General features: G+C 31.3%; 1 protein-coding gene across 1 annotated transcript; it reads left to right on the top strand.

The window, feature by feature from the left end:
- Positions 1-1,608: 1,608 nt before the first annotated feature.
- Positions 1,609-2,804, top strand: LOC125817039 (uncharacterized). Its single transcript, XM_049496628.1, has 2 exons — positions 1,609-1,792; positions 2,434-2,804. Exons 1-2 carry the CDS (start codon positions 1,609-1,611, stop codon positions 2,802-2,804), a joined length of 555 nt encoding a protein of 184 aa, XP_049352585.1.
- The last annotated feature ends 18,260 nt before the right edge of the window (positions 2,805-21,064 follow it).

The raw sequence follows: 21,064 nt of genomic DNA, 5'->3' as shown, positions 1-21,064 counted from the left end.
CCAAAATGACAGAAGAAACTACAAATGACGGTAGTGCTGCTTGTAGTTAAAATCATTGTATGTTGCTCCACTTAGTTTAACATGAGTAGGAAGGTTTGGCTATAAATCGGGTGGGCTTGAATAAGAAAGTGGGCCGAACGGTTGGGTGATAAACCGGATCGGCTTGAATAAGTGGTCGAACAGTTAAGTGATAAACCGATTGGGCTTGAATAAGAAAGTGACCCGAAATGAAGGGGAGGGGGGTATGGGCTGTAATTATTTATGAGAGAATGTGTTTATCAGGAATTACTTTGGGTTTGGGTATGAACTTGTAATTATTTTAGGTTTTATGTCCCTTTTATGTAGTTTTTCTGAAATAAAATCCATGATTTTATTTTAAAAAATAATATAAATTGGTTCAATTCGATTCGATTAGGTTCGATCGGTTTTTCATATTATTTTGAAACCCCTGATGAAAACTAACATATACGACACTTACCTCATTACCCCACTTACTCACAAATTGGGGTAGCAAATGGTGGATTGGATCGAATTTGGATGGATTGACTTAAAATCGATTGGATCATAATCAACTCATATAAAATATGGGTAAATATGGATTTGGTCAAATATGATTTGAGTAAAATGGTTGTAACCCACTTTAATCTCCTAAAGCCAAAAAATATTAAATCAAAGCTAAATTGTTAATACCTCAACCCCTACCACACACCTCACCCCTATATTATTATTATTTTTTAAATAATATTTTCATGCAAAAAAAAAAAGAATTTTTTTTCTACCCTGTACCCCCACCACCTCCTCCCCCAACCCCAAAATAAATTTTTAATTTTTTTAATTTAATATGAGAAAAATGGATCCATTTCACGTATATGAGCTGAAATTGTCACCCCTACACAAAAATGCATGGGATAAAAATAAATATTCTGATTAGAATAAAATTAAGAGTCCAAAAGAAGTTAAACATTATTTTTAGAAAAAATGAAATGGATAGAGAAGAGTTATATTAAATGTGGTAACTTTTAAATTTTAAAAAGAATACGTTTAAAAAAGACTAATAATTGATTTTAATTAATACTTTCTTAATTTTTTTAATCTATAATTTTTATAATTTTGTTGTGTCAACAAATGATATTATCACCTCTCCTATTATATATAGAGATAGATTGAGTCGACACGCAAATACCAAAAAAAGAAGGAGAAGAAAAGGAAAAGTAAAATAATAAAAATTTAAGGAATAACCATTAAAAGATATAGTGTAGTGAATAGGATTGCTCTTCTCTAAATCAAAGGTCTCAGATTCATGTTTTGTATATAAGAATTTTTTTGGAAATGCACTTCCTCCGAATAGAGCCTTATACGACGCAAATTAAAAATAGCCTGAGTCTAATAACTATGAAAAAACAAAATTAAGGTATAGCAGCAGTGTGTCAAAGGAGGAAACAGGTGTTACTGCATGCTGCTGACCCATCTTTTCCTTCTCATTTACTATGCCACTTGTTCCTCTCTTGTTTCATTTCATTTATTCACTATACTCACCCCTCTGCTTATTAATATTATTATTACCTCCCTTCCCAAGAAACTGCACAGACTTGCAGAGCAACAAGAAAAATGGACTCAAAGAAAATGATTTCACCAAGAAAAAGGATTAGGAAATATCATACAAGAAAAGCTCCAATCATTAACTCATATACAGATATGGCTGAAGCTAGAAGAGAAATTGTCCATGCTTTACACCTTCATAGATCTTCATCATTTAATAACCCAAACAATTATGCCTTATTGGGTCAAAGAGGTAACAATACTCAAAATACCAATTACATTTATATTTATCCTTTATTTAGTAAGATTTTTCAACTTACTTACATTTTTTAGAAAGTAGCTAGTTTTAAAATAATCAAAAGAGTAATACAAAAAAGTACTTTTAAATATTTTTTCTCACTACTTTTGTCAAATGGTATATATGTTCTATTCCAATAATTCATGGATTAGAAATAGTAGTAGTAGGTGTGAAGTGGAATTTCCCCCCATCAAATTAAATGACAAAAATAAGTAGCAACTACACTGTTTGAGACATGAAATTTGATGCATGTTCTAAATAGCTTTCTTTCAACACTACAAATTCGACCTCATTTGTTACTCTCTCTCTCTGTCTTAATTTTAATTTAGTTGTCTAGTTTTGATTTTTCATAAATTTTAAGAAAGTAAAAAAAAATAATTAAATGTTTTTAAATCTAGTAGAACATTTTAGAATGTACTAATATGTTCTATAATCTTCTAATCTTGATCTTTAATTAGACATGTAGAAAGGTAAAATTAAATAAAAAGAAAGAGACATTTTTATTTCAAAAGTCAATTAAGAAACAAGTAGGACAAACAAAGTTAAACAGTCTTGATTCTTTTTTCTTCTTACTTTTTATTTGTTCTTTTTTACAGTAAATTCCCAGCAATATTATTACTCAATAGTGGAATCTATGCCTATCCCTAAACCAACATGGTCTACAACGGCTCCGGCAATACATACAGCACCACCACCGCCTCCGCCTCCGCCTCCACCGCCATCTTCTTCCGAGTTCGATTGGTGGCTAGGGTTTCTTAAGTCGTTGGATGTGAAGAAGAATACAAGTAGAAATGATAGTCATGAAGTAGACTTACAAAAATACTTCCCAGAAAACATTTTGATGGAAAATTCAAAGGTGATTAGTCAATTACAAGATGGATTAAAGAAGGATTCAACTAATAATCTTATAGATGAGTGGTTAATTATCCCTACACCTGATGATGATAATGTATTAATTGAGTTTTAATTAAGTTAAAACCTAGAGATACGTTAGTGGCTATTTCCTGATCAGTTTAGTAATTTTTGTATGTTTAATTCATTTATATATTTTATTTTACTAGGAGAAGAGGTTAGTGGCTGGCTGGCTATTTTATGTAATTCTTCCTTATTTTGTTGTCTAATCTACAATGCAATAATACAAACAATGTTCACCAAGTATAATACGTTAGATTAGTTATGAAAAAAATGTATGTATTAATTTATGAAGGGCTTAGTTATATGTATGGTATAGTTATTTACATATTGTTTATGTATATATTAGTTATTTTCTTTTCTATTCTATATAGAATTATACATATATTTACTAATAATTTATATACATGTATAGTACTTTATATAGGTTTTAAAATTGTAAATTAAATACTACATAAATTTTATACATAGTTCTAATCAATTATCAAATATGGTAGTATTATTTTTGCAAAATTGTATGTATTATTTTTATGCAAAACTATATGTATTATTTTTAAGTTAATCAGTTTGCAATATTTTTCCTATATCGGATGACTTTCCAGTGTTTTAATTTGGTTGGACATAAAATTTAAAAAGTAAATGGAATTTAAATTTTTGTATCAAATGTCAAAGTTAGATAGACCACTCTATATTTAACCTCAAATACGCGTATCAAAGAACACGTTCTGAAATACAAATAAAAAGAGACAAGCAAGATAGTAAAAAGGCGACTGAAATAGGAGAAAGGCAAGGAAGAGAGTGTATTTCAGATAAATCACATTAAATACAACCCTGAGGGGTAGCTCAGCTGGTAAAGGCCTGGGACAAAGTCCTTCAGGTCGGCGGTTCGAGCCCCAGCAGGGCCACTGGAGGCATTACAAACCGGCCGCGTCTCCAGGGCCCCGTGGAACTAACCGTGGTGGACCCGCCTTGAAACAGCGGGACCCGGTGGGTACAGCTAGTCGGGTTCGCAAAGCGACGCCCGGAAACCACGGTAAAAAAAAAAAAAAAAAAAAAAACATTAAATACATATATCTAGGATATCAATTACAGTCAAACTATATAGACAGAGAAGCGGGAAAAATAGGAAAGAGGTGAACGAAAGAATTAGTATATCCTAGATACATATGAATCATGTTTGTACTTTCACTATAACAAAAACAACTTTTAGCGGCAACAAATAGACACATTAATAAAGAGTTGTTAAATCCTTTACTGACATTAGTTAAGCTATTGCCGTTAATTAATTGCCGCTAAAGATTATTTTTAATAAAGTGTTTGTATATAGCGTATCTAAAAAAGTTACATTTAATTTGATATATATATATATATATATATATATATATATATATATATATATATATAAAAGTGTGTCAGATACATGTATCTAATAAAATAAATAAATATAATATAGAAGATAATTTTAAAAATTAAAATAAAGTCACTTAATTAAGTTCTAAAGTAATAAAGTTTATATCGTTGCTTTTTTGAAATTACGTAGAATATTGAAATTGACAAACATACTAAATAGTGAAAAAGACTCCTTTTGAGACAAGAATTGTCACGAAGAAAGTGATTTTTATCCTGAATCAAGAAAATACTTTTGTGATTGGAACATGCTCTAACGTATATCGAGTAATTCATAGATCATCTTTGCATTCATGTAATATGAAATAGGGACTATTTGTATCGATATTGTCGGGTCTGGTTATCCTTATTCAAGTTGGGTCTTTCTTTTAGTGGTTATTGGGTTTGTTAGGAAAGCCCAATATCTCAAGAGTCTTATTAATAAGCTTAGTTTAAGTGTTTTTTTTTTCTTCTGGTAAACTACATAAATCTCACTAGTTTAGGTCCTAATTATGAAGATTTCCGATAGTTTCAAATATTAGTCCTTTTACCATATTTCGTTCTTAGCAGGGGCGGAGCCAACATGTCTTTAGGGGGGTCATCTGACCCCCCTTCGGTGGAAAACATTACTATATATACATGGTTGAAATTATTTTTTAGATATATATAATAGATGTCGAACCCCCTTAGACTAGTTTGTATGTTTACTCCTTCGAATTTTGAACCCCCTTATTGAAAATACTGGCTCCGCCACTGGTTCTTAGGATACATGAGTCTGAATCTGCGAGATATATGTATCTGTCGAATTTTAAAATCAAGATACATATTTTATTTGTTTAAATTAATCGGTTGTAACTAATTTTCTTAATTAAAGGAGTGATTGAGGATTTTTGGACGATTAATTCTGAAAATTTAAATTAATTAAATCTCTTAATATAAGGCATAAATCAAGGAGTGTTTTTATGTTTAATTATTATTCTTTGAAATAATAAATTCATTAATATTATTAATAAAAGACAAAAACATGTATACTTGGTCATGTAGTTTGATTAATTTCATTTTATTACTCTTAAAATAATAAATTCATTAATTTGATGTATCTATTATCAATATATGATTTAATCACCAAACTAAACACTTAGATACATGAGTATCATACAAGTACATTCATATGTATCCTAGAAGTATCTAGTATTAATTTTATGTATTTACGTATATGTATCTAGTATTAATTTCATGTATCTATTTATATGATCTAATATTATTTCATGTATCTTTTATATGTATAATTTGATGTATCAAGTATCAATTTCATACTTTATATCCAAAAACATGTATCTCAGATACATAGTAAGCATATACATCTAATTATGTGTATCTAAATATGGAATGTTATTGAAACGCGTGAATTTAGAAACAAATCACGATTGTAGAGTATTTGTTGTATTTTTAATAAAAAAGTAAAAAATTGAAAATTCTTCCCTTTATTTTTAGTATCTAATTTTTTTTCTCATAGATACGTATAATCTTAACTCAGATAGATTAACTCTTAACTAGATACATGTACATCTAAAACCCTTCGTATCTCTCTCCTCTTCAGCATAGACCACCGCCACCTCCGTTGCACGTTTCCTCGCCATCATGAAATCGTCGTCTCTGATAAAAACTTCACCAAACTAGCAGGAAATCTTTTGTTCTTCGTAGCGCTCTTCTCCTAGGTACACCGAGGAATTGAAACTTGATGATGTTGTACATACTGTTGTACTGACCTTGAAGGAGAGGTAAACATCTTAACTTTTTTCACATATCCATTATTGTTGTAGTCACGAATTTCTCCTCTTGGTTTGGTGTGTTTTTATACATCCCTATTCTTTTCTTGAAAAAGGATGTAATTTTGATCCCCTCAATTTTGATTCATTGGTTAAAATGAGGATTAAGGGAAGAAGAAAAGTTTGATTTTTACCCTAGCTCATATTCTTTGATAGGAAGATATTTGTTTTTAATTAAAACACTAATTTTGGAGTTAAATGTAAAGATAATTAATTAATCCTAGTTTTAAGGGATATGGATATTGATTGTATCTTCATATAAAATATTAAAAGTGGTAATATATGTAACTGTTTAAAAATAGAGGTAAAATTAGTACATATGGTAGTGATATATGTCTAATAAAGTAGTTTATCCTTCTTACTTTTTTTTGGAGGTAAACAACATCAATTTCATTAGTTTAGGAATGATTTTTTTGTGTGATGAGTCTATAATATTATCAATTCTATCGTAATTTGTATCATGAATGTATGTATCTAGTGCATTTAGATATATGTATCTCAAATATATGTTAAATATATATATATATATATAATTAATAAGTGGAGTCCAGAGCCAAAAGGGCAACAAAAATTTTCGAAAATTCCAAAAGGGCAACAAAATTATTTATCAAATCAAAAAGGCAACAAATTTAAACACCGTCTAAATCAGGGTTTCCACCGCAAGGCGCGGATACCCATACGACCTGTAAGGCGCATGCAGCTTTTAGCTTTGTAAGGCACAGACGCCATGAGCCTTACTTTCGCCTTGTAAGGCTCATGGCGGTATGTGCTTTGCTGCATTTTCTTAAAAAAATAAATTTTGCTTTAATTTACTGCTTTTTCTAAAATAATTTTTTTTTCTTTGCTGCTTTTTCTAAAAAAAGATAATTTTGCTTTACTGCTTTTTCTTTAAAAAAATGCTTTAATAAAAAGTTTGCTTTAATAAAAAAATTTGCTGCTTTGTTGTAAAAATTATTCGTCTAGAATGTAAATTTACTTGCTTACATTCACTGGCCGAAGAGCTTGAGTGTTAGTAACTTCTACAATATCATGATGTAATGTCATGTTTCTGGAGATAACAATCAAGTTAAATGATTTCAAATTTGAAGGAGAAAGTTTGAATTTCAAATTTGATTTTTATGAGATATTTAAAGTTATTTGCTCATGAAATTTGAAGACATTTGAGAGCATTTACATTTCACCAATTATTCTTTTTTTTTAAAAAAATAATTTCTCCTTCATCTTCTTCCTTTCTTCATCCATTTTTTAACCCTATTTTTTTGTGTAAGCATGATTTGGAAAAAATGTTGATGGATACAGTGGTGTGGTGTTTGATGGTTCGTCAGGTCGGCGTCTTGCTGCTTGTCAACAGTGACGACAACTAAAGGGGTTTTGATTATGTGAAGTTGCTGCTCCAATGGTGTAGATGGTCTGGTTATTTCACTGTTGTTTGTTGATTGAAGCTCCGGCGTGAAGATCCGTTTGGAGTAGTGACGGAAGAGGGATGAGAGAAAGAAGAAAGACTATAAATAAAGAAAATATATAAATAAAAATACATATATTCATAAAAAATAATTAAAATAAAATTTTAATAATTTATTTTTGTTGCTCACTCTCTCAAAGAGAGTGAAATACGCCAACTTTGTCAGATCAGCAATTAGAGAGGCAATAATTTAAGTTTAAAAACAGTTTAGGGGGGGGGGGGGTGATAGGACCCCCATAAAGTTAAAGTGTGTAGTTGAGAATTCGACAATAAGTTGGGGGGGCTATTTGACCATTTTCTCTAATCTATGTATAATTAGTGCAAACACAACTAATACATGCATTACTAATGCACTCAATTTTAGCACTATTCTTATACACTAGAATACAATTTTAAGTATCCTAAGAAGCATTGTGATGGGGTGTCATATTGAACTTTGATGGTATTTGCAATCACGTCTAGTAATTGTTGAATTATTTTATTATTTTTTATTTTAAATATGATAAACATGAAATACCCATGGATAAGAGTACCTAAAGAATGAGCGGGAACAGTAAAGGTAATAAGGGAGTACAAACCTAGGTTGCACTATTATGCAGTGAGCTGGAAAAGACCTCATCGAGAAAGAATAAAATGCAACACTGACGGAGTGAGTAGAGGAAATTCTGAAGACAGCGCGAATAGTTTTTGTTTGAGGGATGATCAAGGGGATATCATATATGTGGAGGCGGGAAGACTAGGCCATAAAACTAACATGGAAGCGGAAACAATAGCTATTCTTAAAGCACTCAAATATTGCCAAGGTAATAATTACAACAATTTTGTTTTAGAGATTGATTCTCTAAGTATTACAAACATAGTGCGCAGAGAATGGAAGATCCCTTGGAAACAAATACAGGAAATACATGCAATAATTAGTTCAACAAACGCACAGATTCAACATGTTTTTAGAGAGGTTAACAAATTAGTAGATAAATTAGCAAATGAAGCATGTGAACATGATAATGCAATACAGATTCAAGCATTTCAACAACTATCAGTGGAAGGTAAGGGGATCGTGAGTTTGGATAAAGCAGAAATTCCATCTCTGAGAATTAAAACAAGGAAGGGGATCAGAAGGATTAACAGAGCTTCAAACATTCATGTTATGTACATAATGTTTTGCCATCATAAGGCATACATAACTGTGAATAAAACTAATCTACCTAGCCCTGACTATGTCAGCTTACACAAAATGCGATCAACAAAAAATGATGCCTTGCAAGTCGGGTATGGGAAGGTTGATCTGAGACCGAAAATGATAGCATATGTGAACCAGACTGTAAGCATCTGTCCGCTTCAGCTGGAAAGGAAAATATCATATTGGAGAAGGGAGAGGAAGAGCAAAATTGAGGTAAGGGAGTGCTTACATAGATTCCAGACAATAGCTCTCAAGACTTGGCATCTGAGAAATCGATGTGGACTCCATTGTATCCACTGGAATAACCACTGCAAAGGAATAATACATCAGAAAGTTGGGTTTGCAAAATGGAAATGCACAGGACAAACACTTACTTCTGCGAGTTGTGAATGAAGAAGGAAAAGGACGACAATAGGTACACATAAACATTTCACAACATAAGAAGAACAAAATTCTTGTTCCTCAAAGCTTCAGGAGAATATATGTTTGTAAGAGAGGCGGAGGTGATGAAGAGACAACAAATAGGAAACCCTACACATTAGGTGTCTTTTATAGAATTTCCATTTCCACTTGGATTGGATCCAATTTTCCATTTTCAGATTTTTGTTGTGGGCCGTTTTTCACGGGCATGTGTTTGTAAATTGTTGAATTATTAGAGTGGTCATTTAACCAAATATTTTTTGTGCATTGAGAGTCAACCAGTTTGGTGAAAAATTCAATATCAATTTTTTTATAAGATTAAATTGTGATTTAATTCTCCAAAATTGTAGAGATCTTAACTTACTCATAAGTTGAATGATATGAAGATTTTATAATCAATCAATAGACTACTCTTAAGCTGATGACTGTCATTTTATACTTGTTTTTTTTTTTTTTTGCCATCACCAAAGGGAAAAAATATTTAGATTCCTTCAAATGACTAATCTTGAACTTTAGTCAAGTAATTATTGTGTCAGCATAACTAAGATCAGCAGATGTGGCAACAATAAAATCCTTGCTTGAAATATTATTAATTTCTTTTAAGATCGTTGCAGAGTTGAATTGTAGTTTCTAATTTACAAGAAGAAGAGATGAAGAGAGAATCGATCCTACCAAACATGCCGCATTTGTTAGCAATAAATTTTGTAGTGTTGAATATTAACTACATTCGAGATAAATAATGAAACATAATAATTTTATTCATGATTTTTTTCAGTATAATTTGTTGTTCTCTTGATTCTTCTCTCCTACTCCCTCTGTCCCAATTTATGCAACTTACTTTCCTTTTTAGTCAGTCTAAAAAAGAATGACACAATTCCTTATTGGTAAATATTTAATGACATTATTCTTATTTTACCCTTCTTGAATCTCATTATTTCAAAAGTTGCACTCCTTTATTTTAAAGCAAGTCAATAAAAATGAGTAAATTACAGAGACTTTTCTCTTTTTCGACAATCGACATTATCAAACATTTTTTCACTACTTTGTTATACCCTTCTCTTTCTTTTCACAACTTTTTCATATCCTTTTTTTCTTTTAACTATTAATAGAATTGCGAAATTAAAAAACGTGAATGTAATTTTATTTTTATTTTTAAAAATTAAAGAATGTAAAACCAAAAGTTGTCCTTACTTAAAAAAAAACTTTGATTAATGTTTCTTGGTTTTTCTTTAGTTAATATTCACAATTAAAAAATGAAAATTTTCAAATATAAACTTCAAGAAGTAAAAGTTTCTTACATTTACCAAAATGACAATTTTACTTCAACATGTTGAATTTACAACGTCTCAGCAAAAATTTCAAACTATTTCAAAAGTAAATTACACTTGCAAGATTTTAACATAAACATCAAACTATTCACAATTTAAATTAAATTTGCAAAGTTCTAATATAAACATCAAAATGTACAAAAGCACAAGTTGTTTTGATAGTAGTAATTCAATCACTGTTGAAGTAGAGCTAAAGCTTGATTGACAGTATCAACATCACAACGAACTTGAAGCGGGAGATCTCCTTCTCTTTCTAGTCTTTCTTTATTCATATGAGGCACTTTGTAGTTATTGCCACCCTTATCTTTCATTACCTCATTCATACAACACTGCAAAGTTAAAAGTACATGATTGAGTCATTCTACTTTCATTTCATTGAAGGCTTTTTCAACAACCTCCACTAATTCAACAACATTTGAAGGAGAATTCTGATATTGAAGATATTGAATTGCTCTAAAAAATTCAAGGTCCAAATCATTAAGATCAGGACTATTAGGGAGTTGAAAGCATAACTTAGTATCAAATCCATCCCGTTGAGCAGCTTCCATGAATTCCAAATCATGAACATCAATATGTGGGCTTGCATTATCTTGTTGGATGAAATTTGGTGCACTTGACATTGAAGCTGGCCATTTGATAGAATGACTGGAAAATTTTATCTATCTAACAAGCTCTTGTGATATCTTTAGTCAAAGATAAAATTGGTTTAGTTTCGATAGTTCCCGTTGTTCGATTTCCACTATTCCGCTTGGCTGGTTCCTTAACTACAAATAGAAACATTCCTATTTTCCCGAAAACAACTCCACTCCATTAGTGTCAAATCTAGGACGTGCAATAGCTTCCGTAAACATGAATTTTGTGATAAATTTTTTACTTTTGCAAGAACAATATGGATTAGACTGACTCTTCTTCTTCGGGAAGAAGATAATACCTTTCAGATTTTTTCAATAAGTAAAATCATTTTTCATCGATATGGACATAATTAAACATATCTATAAACATGGGATTTGAGTGAAGTGTACCCTAATCAATCATTGAGAGGTAAAATCGAAGTCTCACATTGTTTTTTTCTTTGGTCAAGTGCGCTTTGATGCGTTGGTGTGTGGCTTAATTGCGCCTTCTTTCACACATAAAAAAATTATTGATTTTTCCATATTTATTGAAAAAAAAAAGATTGAATATTTGTTCGACGACATAGTAATATTTCTTTGAATTGGTTGATATCGACTTGTATGTTTTTTCTCCCAACTCTGCATGCAAGATTAGTAGAAACATTTAACGTATCACCATTAGCAACACATAATTTAGATTGTCTCCAAATACGATCAATGATAATTTTTTATGCGTTGAACAAAATACTAGATTGCTTTACAAAATCATATTTAAGTTTTGCTTGACGCTCCTTCAAATTCAATCATTTTTTGTGGTAATTGGGTCTTCTGAAAATTCAACACTCATTTTAATATACACTTTTTTTTATAAAAAAATCACTGATTCAATATTGAAAAAATATTAAAGGAAGAATTGAAAAATTAAAGATGAGGTATCTCTACTTATATGGAGTTCATTAGCTAAAATTTTAAAACTTAGAGAAAAAATGGTGCTTTAAAGTGAAAAATTCAAGTCTCAACCCACAATTTTTTTTTGATGTTGTCAATTTCTCGAAACTATAATTAAAATCAAGAAAAAGAACTACTTTTACCTGCAATGACAAAAACTCTATCATTTTGAAATCTATCTTCTTCATTGAGAAACTACGGGAGAGAGAATGGAGAATGCATTAGGAAGAAGGGAGAGAAATGAGTATATTTGACTCTTTTATTTTACATTAATGATTGATTTGACAATAACTTATGAGGAGAGAGAAAAAATATAACTTTCTCTATTTCATGTCAAAGTAGTATTTTTTTTTAGGGAAAAGGGTCAAAAATACCCCCCAACTTTGATTTATTGTTTGACTTTGCCCTCGCCGTTAAAACGAAATTAATTTTACCCCAACTCGTTACTAATTTCACCAAAGTTACCCCTCATTAGACGGAATCCCCCACTACAAGAAATTTAACTTCTAACGACCACTTTCTAGCGAAGGTACATAAATATGGTCGTTATAAGTTTCTTATAGCAACCAAATAAATATTTGCTCGTTAAAAGTTAATTTTTACTTCAACATTAACGAAGGGATAATAACCTGTTGTTAAAAACTCTAATATCGTGTCAAAATTAAATAATTAGAAATAAAAAAAGCCAGTTTCTTTTTCCCTCTAATTTCCCCACCCACGTCCCACCATATACCCCACCCCCATCCCTGTGTAAAAAAAAATGAAAGCTCTAATGTGAAATTATTTTCTCTAATTTGTTCTCTTTCCCCTCTCTCTATGTAAAATAAAATCCTTTCAGTTCTTTCGATTTATTGTACTCCTTTTCTCATTCAAGGTAAGTATATATTTATTCTTCTGCACTTTCTCACTTTATATTACATGTGTTAGGTAATTGGTGAGTCTAATTTGAAGAATTTAAGAAGTAGTTGATTTGTGTTGAGTTCATCTGTGAAAGTAATTGATCTTCGATTAGTGTTTTTAGGCGAGAATTTATAATTGTTTGAAGTTAAATTTGATGGATTTTTTATTTTTTGTAGGTAATTAACGAAAAGCAAGATGTCTTCGTACTTCAATTTCTGGATGTTGTACACAAGTAGGGCTTTTACCCTTTACATATTTTTTTGAAGAGGTAATATATGCTTATTTTTTTTCTTTTGAAAAGTTATGTAATTTTTCTTCAATTTTGTCTACTTAGCTGCTATTAAATGTGCGAGATACAAAAGTGGGCTGATATGTTTTATTTAATTTTCAATTTTTTGGGACTGGAGAAATAAAGTATTGTGAAATGGTGGGTTGAATGAATAACTCTTGAATATATGAGCTTAAAATAAAAAAACAAAATACAGTTCTTTACGAACTGGTATCTTACAATGGGTAGTAATAACAATATTGATACTTGAATTTTAAATATAATATTTTCACCATCTATTGTACAAGAGGAGATGCTCAAGTCCTTAAGTGTCAAATACAACTTAGTGCTGGAGATTTTATTTAGTGTTGCTTTCAACGACTGTTAAGTTATACCCGTGATTTTGTCTCATGGTGAGTTTCCTGAACTAGGCATGATGAAGCAAGGGAAGCCCAAGTAGCTATTGTTAAGTTGTAGTTGTTCATTAAGGGATTCTTGCCGTAAGAAGCCTAACAACCGTTTATGTATTATAATGCTGCTTTCAACGACTATTAAGTTATACCTGTGATTTTGAATCTGGAGAGCATGTACTTTACTAACTTAATAAAATCAAGATACTTGATAGTTCAACTCCCAAATACATTCTTTTTATTCATGAAAGTTGATGAATTCTTTTTCAAGATTGTTACACCTACACTAGTCAAAGATCATTCGACATACTAAATCATATTTTTTCGTGTGTTTAGTTCTTTGATAATATGACAACTTCTTAATATATATATATATATATATATATATACACACATTTGGCTTGTATATATATTGAGTGGCTTGTACATGTCTTGTATGAGATATTGCTTTCAATTTCGATTACAGAAAGTATAGACCCTTTATAAATTTCTTATCTATTGATGTCCTGATTATATTTTAGCAACAAATATGCTATATCTTTTTAAGAACTTATTCTCAAACCCTTTATTGATGATTCCACTTCCATTTGATAATGTCCATAATTATCACGTTTTCATCTTCACTAATTTGCTTTCCTTTTTATTTTTTATGTCAAGTGATTAGATCATCCACTCCTCAAAGTGTTTGTGAAAGTGTTATTGGATTAACAATTTTTAGAGGAGAGATCCCTGAATTTCTCAAGGTACTTTCTTATCAATTAAATGATTATGTATATCAAGTTATCAACTATGAGTTTAGACTTGAACTTTTCCCCCTGCCCCAGCTTGCTGAAGTGATTGTTTTTGTAATACCAAGAGTCATCAATAAATTTATTTCTTACATTAAGATCTCAAATTTCATAATTCAAATAAAGAAATGTCTTGCACCAAAGTATTCACAGTGACCAGTAGAATAATATATAATCATTGCAATGGAATTAAATTTAACAGTAGGATGATTTTTGTTTTTATGCTGTAGCCAGCTCCGGAAGTGAAAAAATCAATGTAGGTGTGCTTGAATTGATTTTTTTCTAACTTTATTTAAGTGAACGTCAAAAGACAAGGCTAATACTTGTAATTCTTTTCGAATATTTTTTACAAATTTGAGAACTAAGATGAGTATCTATTGATTAAGGCAAATCATGATGTTAATACTTTCATCATATACGGTATATAAAAATGCACATGAATTCAAGTGCATTTGATTATTCTGAATATGCATGGTAACTATATCCATATTCACAAATAACTGAAATTTTGTGATGTAGAAGTGAATATATAATCACTTTTTAAGTCAAATAAACATAAACAAATCACATTCAATTGAGTCTTTCACTCCTTTCCTCTTAGCCATTTAATGTTAAGTTATAAGTTTATATGGTAAAGTAACATGGAGGTTTATAAGACTATTTTCATTTTACCATCTGTTGCATTCATAATTATTCTAATTTTAATTTCTTATTGTTGGGAGAAGATCAAAAGCTGGCTACTGTTGTAAACATACTTATTAGCTTTAGTTTTATTTAAGACTAACAAAATTACCTATAAATTCAATACAATTTTCTTTTAAGTAAAATTGAAGTAATAAGGTATCATCTAGGTCTCCTCTTCTTTTTTAATGGTTTATTCTACCGAACTAATTTAAACTTTTTCTTCAGGCACATCAAGAATATGAAGCTTGCAGAGCCTATTCATGAGGAAAGTGCGAATCAAGATGAAGTACATGGGTCTTATCTACATATGATATAAATAGTTCAATTTTTTTTTCTCTTTTATAGGAATTCATAAAAATGATATTACACAATTTGGACTTGCATTTTTGCCCAGAAATTTGATGCTTTGATTTATTGTATTAACAATGATATTTTATATGAATTTAAATGATTTGGTTTATTTTTTGATGTGTTACTTTTGTTATTATATTAATCGGAATTTCACTTAAATGGAGGAAAATGTGATTGTTATAACTCTTCAATGAGAACTTTCACAAATATTTAAATGGGTATTATTAATTGAAAATGTGACCGTGAAAAAATAGCATACTATTAACGAAGGGAATATTTGTTGTTAAAAGCTATTTAATGACCCAATTAGTTGGTGTATGTAAAAGACTTTTAACGACGGGATGACAAATTAGCGAAGGGAAAATTTTGTCGCTAAAAATGATTTATAACGACCGGATTTATGCTTTCGCTAAAGGATCTTTAACGATTGGACTGCAATTCGGTCATTAACCTTTAACGACGGAGCTTTTAATGACCGGTGACAACCACATTTTTCTTGGTCGCTATTACTTATAGCGACCAGATTGTAAGTTCTAACGACCAAATTTCCCTTCGTTAAAGGTCTATTTTCTTGTAGTGCCCAAAATTGACCCAATTACCCGGATTTAAAAAAAAAAAAAAACCTATTCCCTAATTTAAACCCAATGACCCGACCCCCTCTAGGATAACCCGGCACCAATTAACCCAATTACCCATTCCCATTTACCCATGCTCTCTCTTTAGATAATCTCATTTTCTCCCAAATTTACCCATTAACTTCTCCTCTGATTTTCTACGGCGATCTTACTCAACAAATCGATTTTTCGCCAATGAAAGGTAAGATTTTTGGATTGTAAGATGTTTTGCCTACGGCATCTCTCTTTCGTTCTTCCTGCATCTATCTTTCGTTGTTGATTACGAGTTAGGGTTTGTCTCCAAATTTTTAGCTCATTTGTTTGCCTTTTTACTGATATGTATTACGATATGTTAGTTAGGGTTTGTGGGTATCTGTCTTTCTGACTCATTTGTTTGCCTTTTTACCGATATATATTACGATCTGTTAGTTAGGGTTTGTGAGTATCTGTCTTTAGGTTATTTGTTTGACTTTTTACATCTAAAAATTAATGATTTGTTACTTTAGTTGTTGATTTACGAGTGCTGATGTTGTGGGTTAAGGTTTTTGAGTTATGGATTTACCTTTTTACATCTAAAATTTCACGATTGTTAGTTATTTGTTTTTTTTTTTACGATTTAGGGTTTGTGGGTAGGTTTTAGGGTATTGTATGAATTTGGAGGAGGTGGTTTAGGTTTTGGAGATGTTATTGAGTATGAGCTGATTTCTAGTCCCAATATTTTATTGGGAAATTCTTGATTGAATATGGTCCCTTTTTTATGTGGGGCCAGTAATATATTCATTCTTATTGAATGTGGTCCCCTTTTTCTCCAAATTTCTTAGTTATTTGTTTGTTTTATTTACAGTTTGTTAATTGTTAATGTTTATTCTTATTGAATGTGGTCCGTTGTTGTCTTTGTGTGCCTTTTTAGTAGTTTTGTTAATGTTATTACTGTTTTTGGAAGTTGTTAATGTTGTCTTTGTGTCCTTTGATTGTGTGCATTTTTATGTGTTCTATTTTTCTTTTCTTAGTTATTTTCTCTCATTCATGCTTTTGGAAGTTGTTAATGTTGTTTCTTGTGTGTCTTAGGTTGCCTAAAATGGTTTTGGTTGATCTAGTATATCACTATGGCGGGAAATGGATAAGAGAGCCTAAATTGCTCTATGAGAGGAAGCTTGTTCACAAATGGAAAGGTTATGATTCTCATCTCTTATCTTATATAGATATTACTAATGAGTTCATTAATATATTAGGCTATGTGGGTGTGCAACAGTTACTAGTATCCGTCCCTTCTGGAAAATACTATGAAATAGAAGGTGATGAGGGGATTAGGACATTATTGTCCTTTGTTAATGATAAATTTGATGTAATTAATTTATTTGTTGTTGATGATAGTGAGTCAGATGTTGATGTTGAGAATATAATTAAAATGTTAGAGACTGTGGTAGTTATTGATGATGTATCTACTGATTGTACTTCTGATGGTACTGAAAATGATAGTGATACTTCCAATGATAACTCTGATTATAATTCTGAAGAATTGGAGGTTCTTGCACAAGAAAAGAGGAGAGTAATTGATGGTAGCTTGTGTGATTACAAGAATTTACACAAGTCAATGACATTTAAGGATATAGCTGAAGCTAGAAGATACATTAGTTTGCATTCATTGGCAAATGGCTATAATTTAACCATTAAAAAAAGTGACAGAAAAAGACTTAGGGTTGTTTGCAAAGATAAATGCAACTTTGTATGTCTAATTTCTGGTGAAAAGCATGCTGTCGGTGTTAGAGTGAAAACATTGAAAGGAGAGCATAATAAATGCAAGGATCCATGTGGTAACTATAAGGTCAGTGCAACTACAATGGCCTTTTACTTTAAGGAGAAGTTGCAGGCTAATCCCAAATACAAGATAAAGGAAATGAGAGTTTATATGAAAACTGCTTTCAACATTAATGCTCATTTTGAAAAGTGTAAGAGAGCTAAAAGAATGATTTTGGAGGACATGGAAGGCAGTTTTTGTGATGATTATAAGAAAATTGTTGGGTATGCAAATGCTTTAAAAGAGAGTAATCCAGGAACTGATGTTGTCCTTAAGGTTTCAAGAAATGCATTATAAGATGGAAAAAGAAAATTTTTGAGAATGTACATTTGTTTTGATGCATTGAAGAGTGGATTTAAGAATGGGTTGAGACCTTTCATTGGCTTGGATGGTACATTTTTAAAGGGTAAAGCTAAAGATCAACTGTTATCTGCTATTGGTCAAGACTCAATAAACTATTTCTATCCTATTGCTTGGGCTATTGTGGACAGAGAGTGCAAGGCATCTTGGGTGTGGTTCTTGGAATTACTTCAGAAGTCTCTAAACATCAACAGTGGAGAAGGAATATCACATTTATGTCTGATATGCAAAAGGTAAATTCTCATGTTTGTCGCTTCTTTATTCATTCTTACTGTATCTTATATATCTTTATTTGTTTTCTTATGTATTTTCATTTGTCTTGTACTGATAAATAGGGATTAATTGAAGCTGTTAAAAATATTTTACCTAATGCTATGCATAGATTTTGTGTGAGGCACATAGAGGCCAACTGGAGAAAAAAAGGCAAGAGATCTAAAATGATGACTAAGGTATTGTAGTGGTGTGCATGGAGCACCTACAAAGAGGAGTTGAATGATTATTTGAATACATTAGGTCAACTGTCTGAAGAAGCAAAAGACCATCTATTGCATTTTCGAATACAAAGTTGGTGTAGAGTATTTTTTGACACTATTTGCAAGAACAATAAGGTGGAAAACAATTTGGTTGAGTCATTTAACTCTTTGATATTGGAAACAAGACACAAGCCAATAATTGGTATGCTTGAGGATATAAGAATCAATGTTATGACCAAGTTTGTCAAAAATGAGGATGAACTGATGACTTGGAACTGTGATTGGAGTCCTACAACTATTGAAATGTACAATGAATTCTTGAAGATTGCTAATGTGTGTGAATTAAATTTCAATGGAGATGATGGATTTGAGGTAAGTGAAGGAAATGACAGACACATTGTCAATTTGACAGCTAAGAAATGTACTTGTAGGGTATGAGATCTTACTGGAATACCATGTCCCCATTCAATCAAGGCTCTTCTTTACAAGAGTCTTGATCCATTGGAAGAGATTCACTGGTGGTACTTTAAGGAGGCATATCTTTTGACTTACCATTGTAAGCTACAACCAATGCTTGGTCAAAAGTTCCGAAAAATTGAAGCTGAACAGGCAATGGAACCACCAGAATTGGTAAACTTAGCTGGCAGACCTAGAATGAATAGGAAAAGAGATAAAGATGAAGCACTTAAGAGACAAATTGAGTGGGTTGCACCAAGAAGAGGGAGAAAATGACATGTTCAAACTGTGGGATTCTTGGACACAATGCAAGAGGTTGTCATAAGGTAATCATTTCATTTGCTATGTAATTAGTTATTGTTATTGTAATTCTGATTTTTCTGTAATTGTGACTTTTCTGTTATTTTATCAGTTTATCTTGTAATTGTGATTTTTCTATTTTTTTATCAGTTTAATCAGAATAGTGAAGAAGGCACTTCTAATACTGGACAAGTTAAGAGTAAGAAGAAAAGGTAAAATCCATCTTTTTTAGTTCACTTACTTTACAATGTCATGCTTAAGTTTGGTGTAATTGTCTCACTTATTGCTATGTAATCCATCTTTTCATACTGTAATTGTCTCACTTATTAATACTGTAATTGTCTCACTTCTAAAAGGCAAAATTCATATTTTTTTCTTATATTAGATGGATAAACAATGTGACAAGGGAAAAAAGCAAACAAATGAGAGGCATAAGACACAACCTACTCAAGATTGCGCATCAGATGAAGATGAAGATTTTGGTCTTGATGTTGAGGATGACATGCCATGAAAGCCAAGAGATTTTTCACCAAAAGGGCCTACATGGAAGGGGAATGCACCTGAAACTGAAAATATGTTGGAGCAATTAAGAAAGAAAAGGTATGAAAGTTGGACAATTTAGTAACTTATTTTACAAGAGTGATGCTTAGTATATCATTGTGGTCTTTTAATCAGATGGACATGCGATCCAACAAGGAAAAGAAACAAGGAAAGGAGAGGCACAAAACACTAATTGATGAAGAAGATGTTCAGGACTTTCCCTTAACAGCTCCACAGCCTACTCAAGATGAAGATGAAGATTTTGGTCTTGATGTTGAGGATGACATGCCATGGAAGCCAAGTGATTTTTTAGAGTTGAATTCTAGAATCCAACAAAGACAGAAACAGGCACGACCTACAGGATCAAGAAGAATCAACTTCCTTGGAGATGGTCCGAGTACACCAAGTGATTTGTATGCACCAAAGGGACTTACTGGAAGAATGTTGGAGTAATCAAGAGTGTTAAGACAAAAAAGGGTAACGGCAAGGCACAACAATGACAAGTTCAGTAATGAAGACAATATTTTGTTATTTTGTTGCATGTTTTTGAGATACTAATGTCATACACAAACATGTTTGTGTTTAAAAGTTTTTTGTATTTGCACTAACTTTTTTTGGGGTATGTACTGAACTAACTTCTCTATGTTCACATCAGTTTTTTGTCAATATATATATATATATATGAAATGTTCATCGTGTTCTGTAAATGTGTAAAGGAGAGATCATAAATGGTCAGGTTCTGTAAATGTGCAATTTTGTTCAGGTTCTGTAAATATATGAATGTGGATAATGAAGAATTTGTTTGTCAAAAAGTTTAAGCTGTCCATGCTGGTTTGAGGAAGACAGGAATGATTATCTTAGGTTGAGGGTTGCCTAAGCACCATATTTGCAATGCCAATATGATGTGAGATTTAAAGGATGTGAGATTTTAATTTTCTTGTACTATTTTCGATTTATTCAATGCAGTCTCATTGTGATGCAACAATTGCATTTCCCATATTTGCAGCTACATGAACATTTGCAGACATTTCCAGCTGCATTTCCCATGATTTGGACTCAACTATAGGCACTTACTATTGACTTGTAACCATATTTGTTTCGTTATTTGATCAAGGTCATGCTTGAATGCTTCTTTTGCTAGTCCGATTATTTATTTCGTTAGTGGTAATTGTAGAGTATGTTGCTAAACTCTCCAAAAATGATGTTATA

Source organism: Solanum verrucosum, unplaced genomic scaffold (assembly GCF_900185275.1).
Source record: "Solanum verrucosum unplaced genomic scaffold, falcon-dt-bn FXZP01000094.1, whole genome shotgun sequence".
Taxonomy (NCBI): domain Eukaryota; kingdom Viridiplantae; phylum Streptophyta; class Magnoliopsida; order Solanales; family Solanaceae; genus Solanum; species Solanum verrucosum.
Note: the sequence above shows the minus strand (reverse complement) of the source record. Positions and strands in the feature narration are given on the sequence as shown.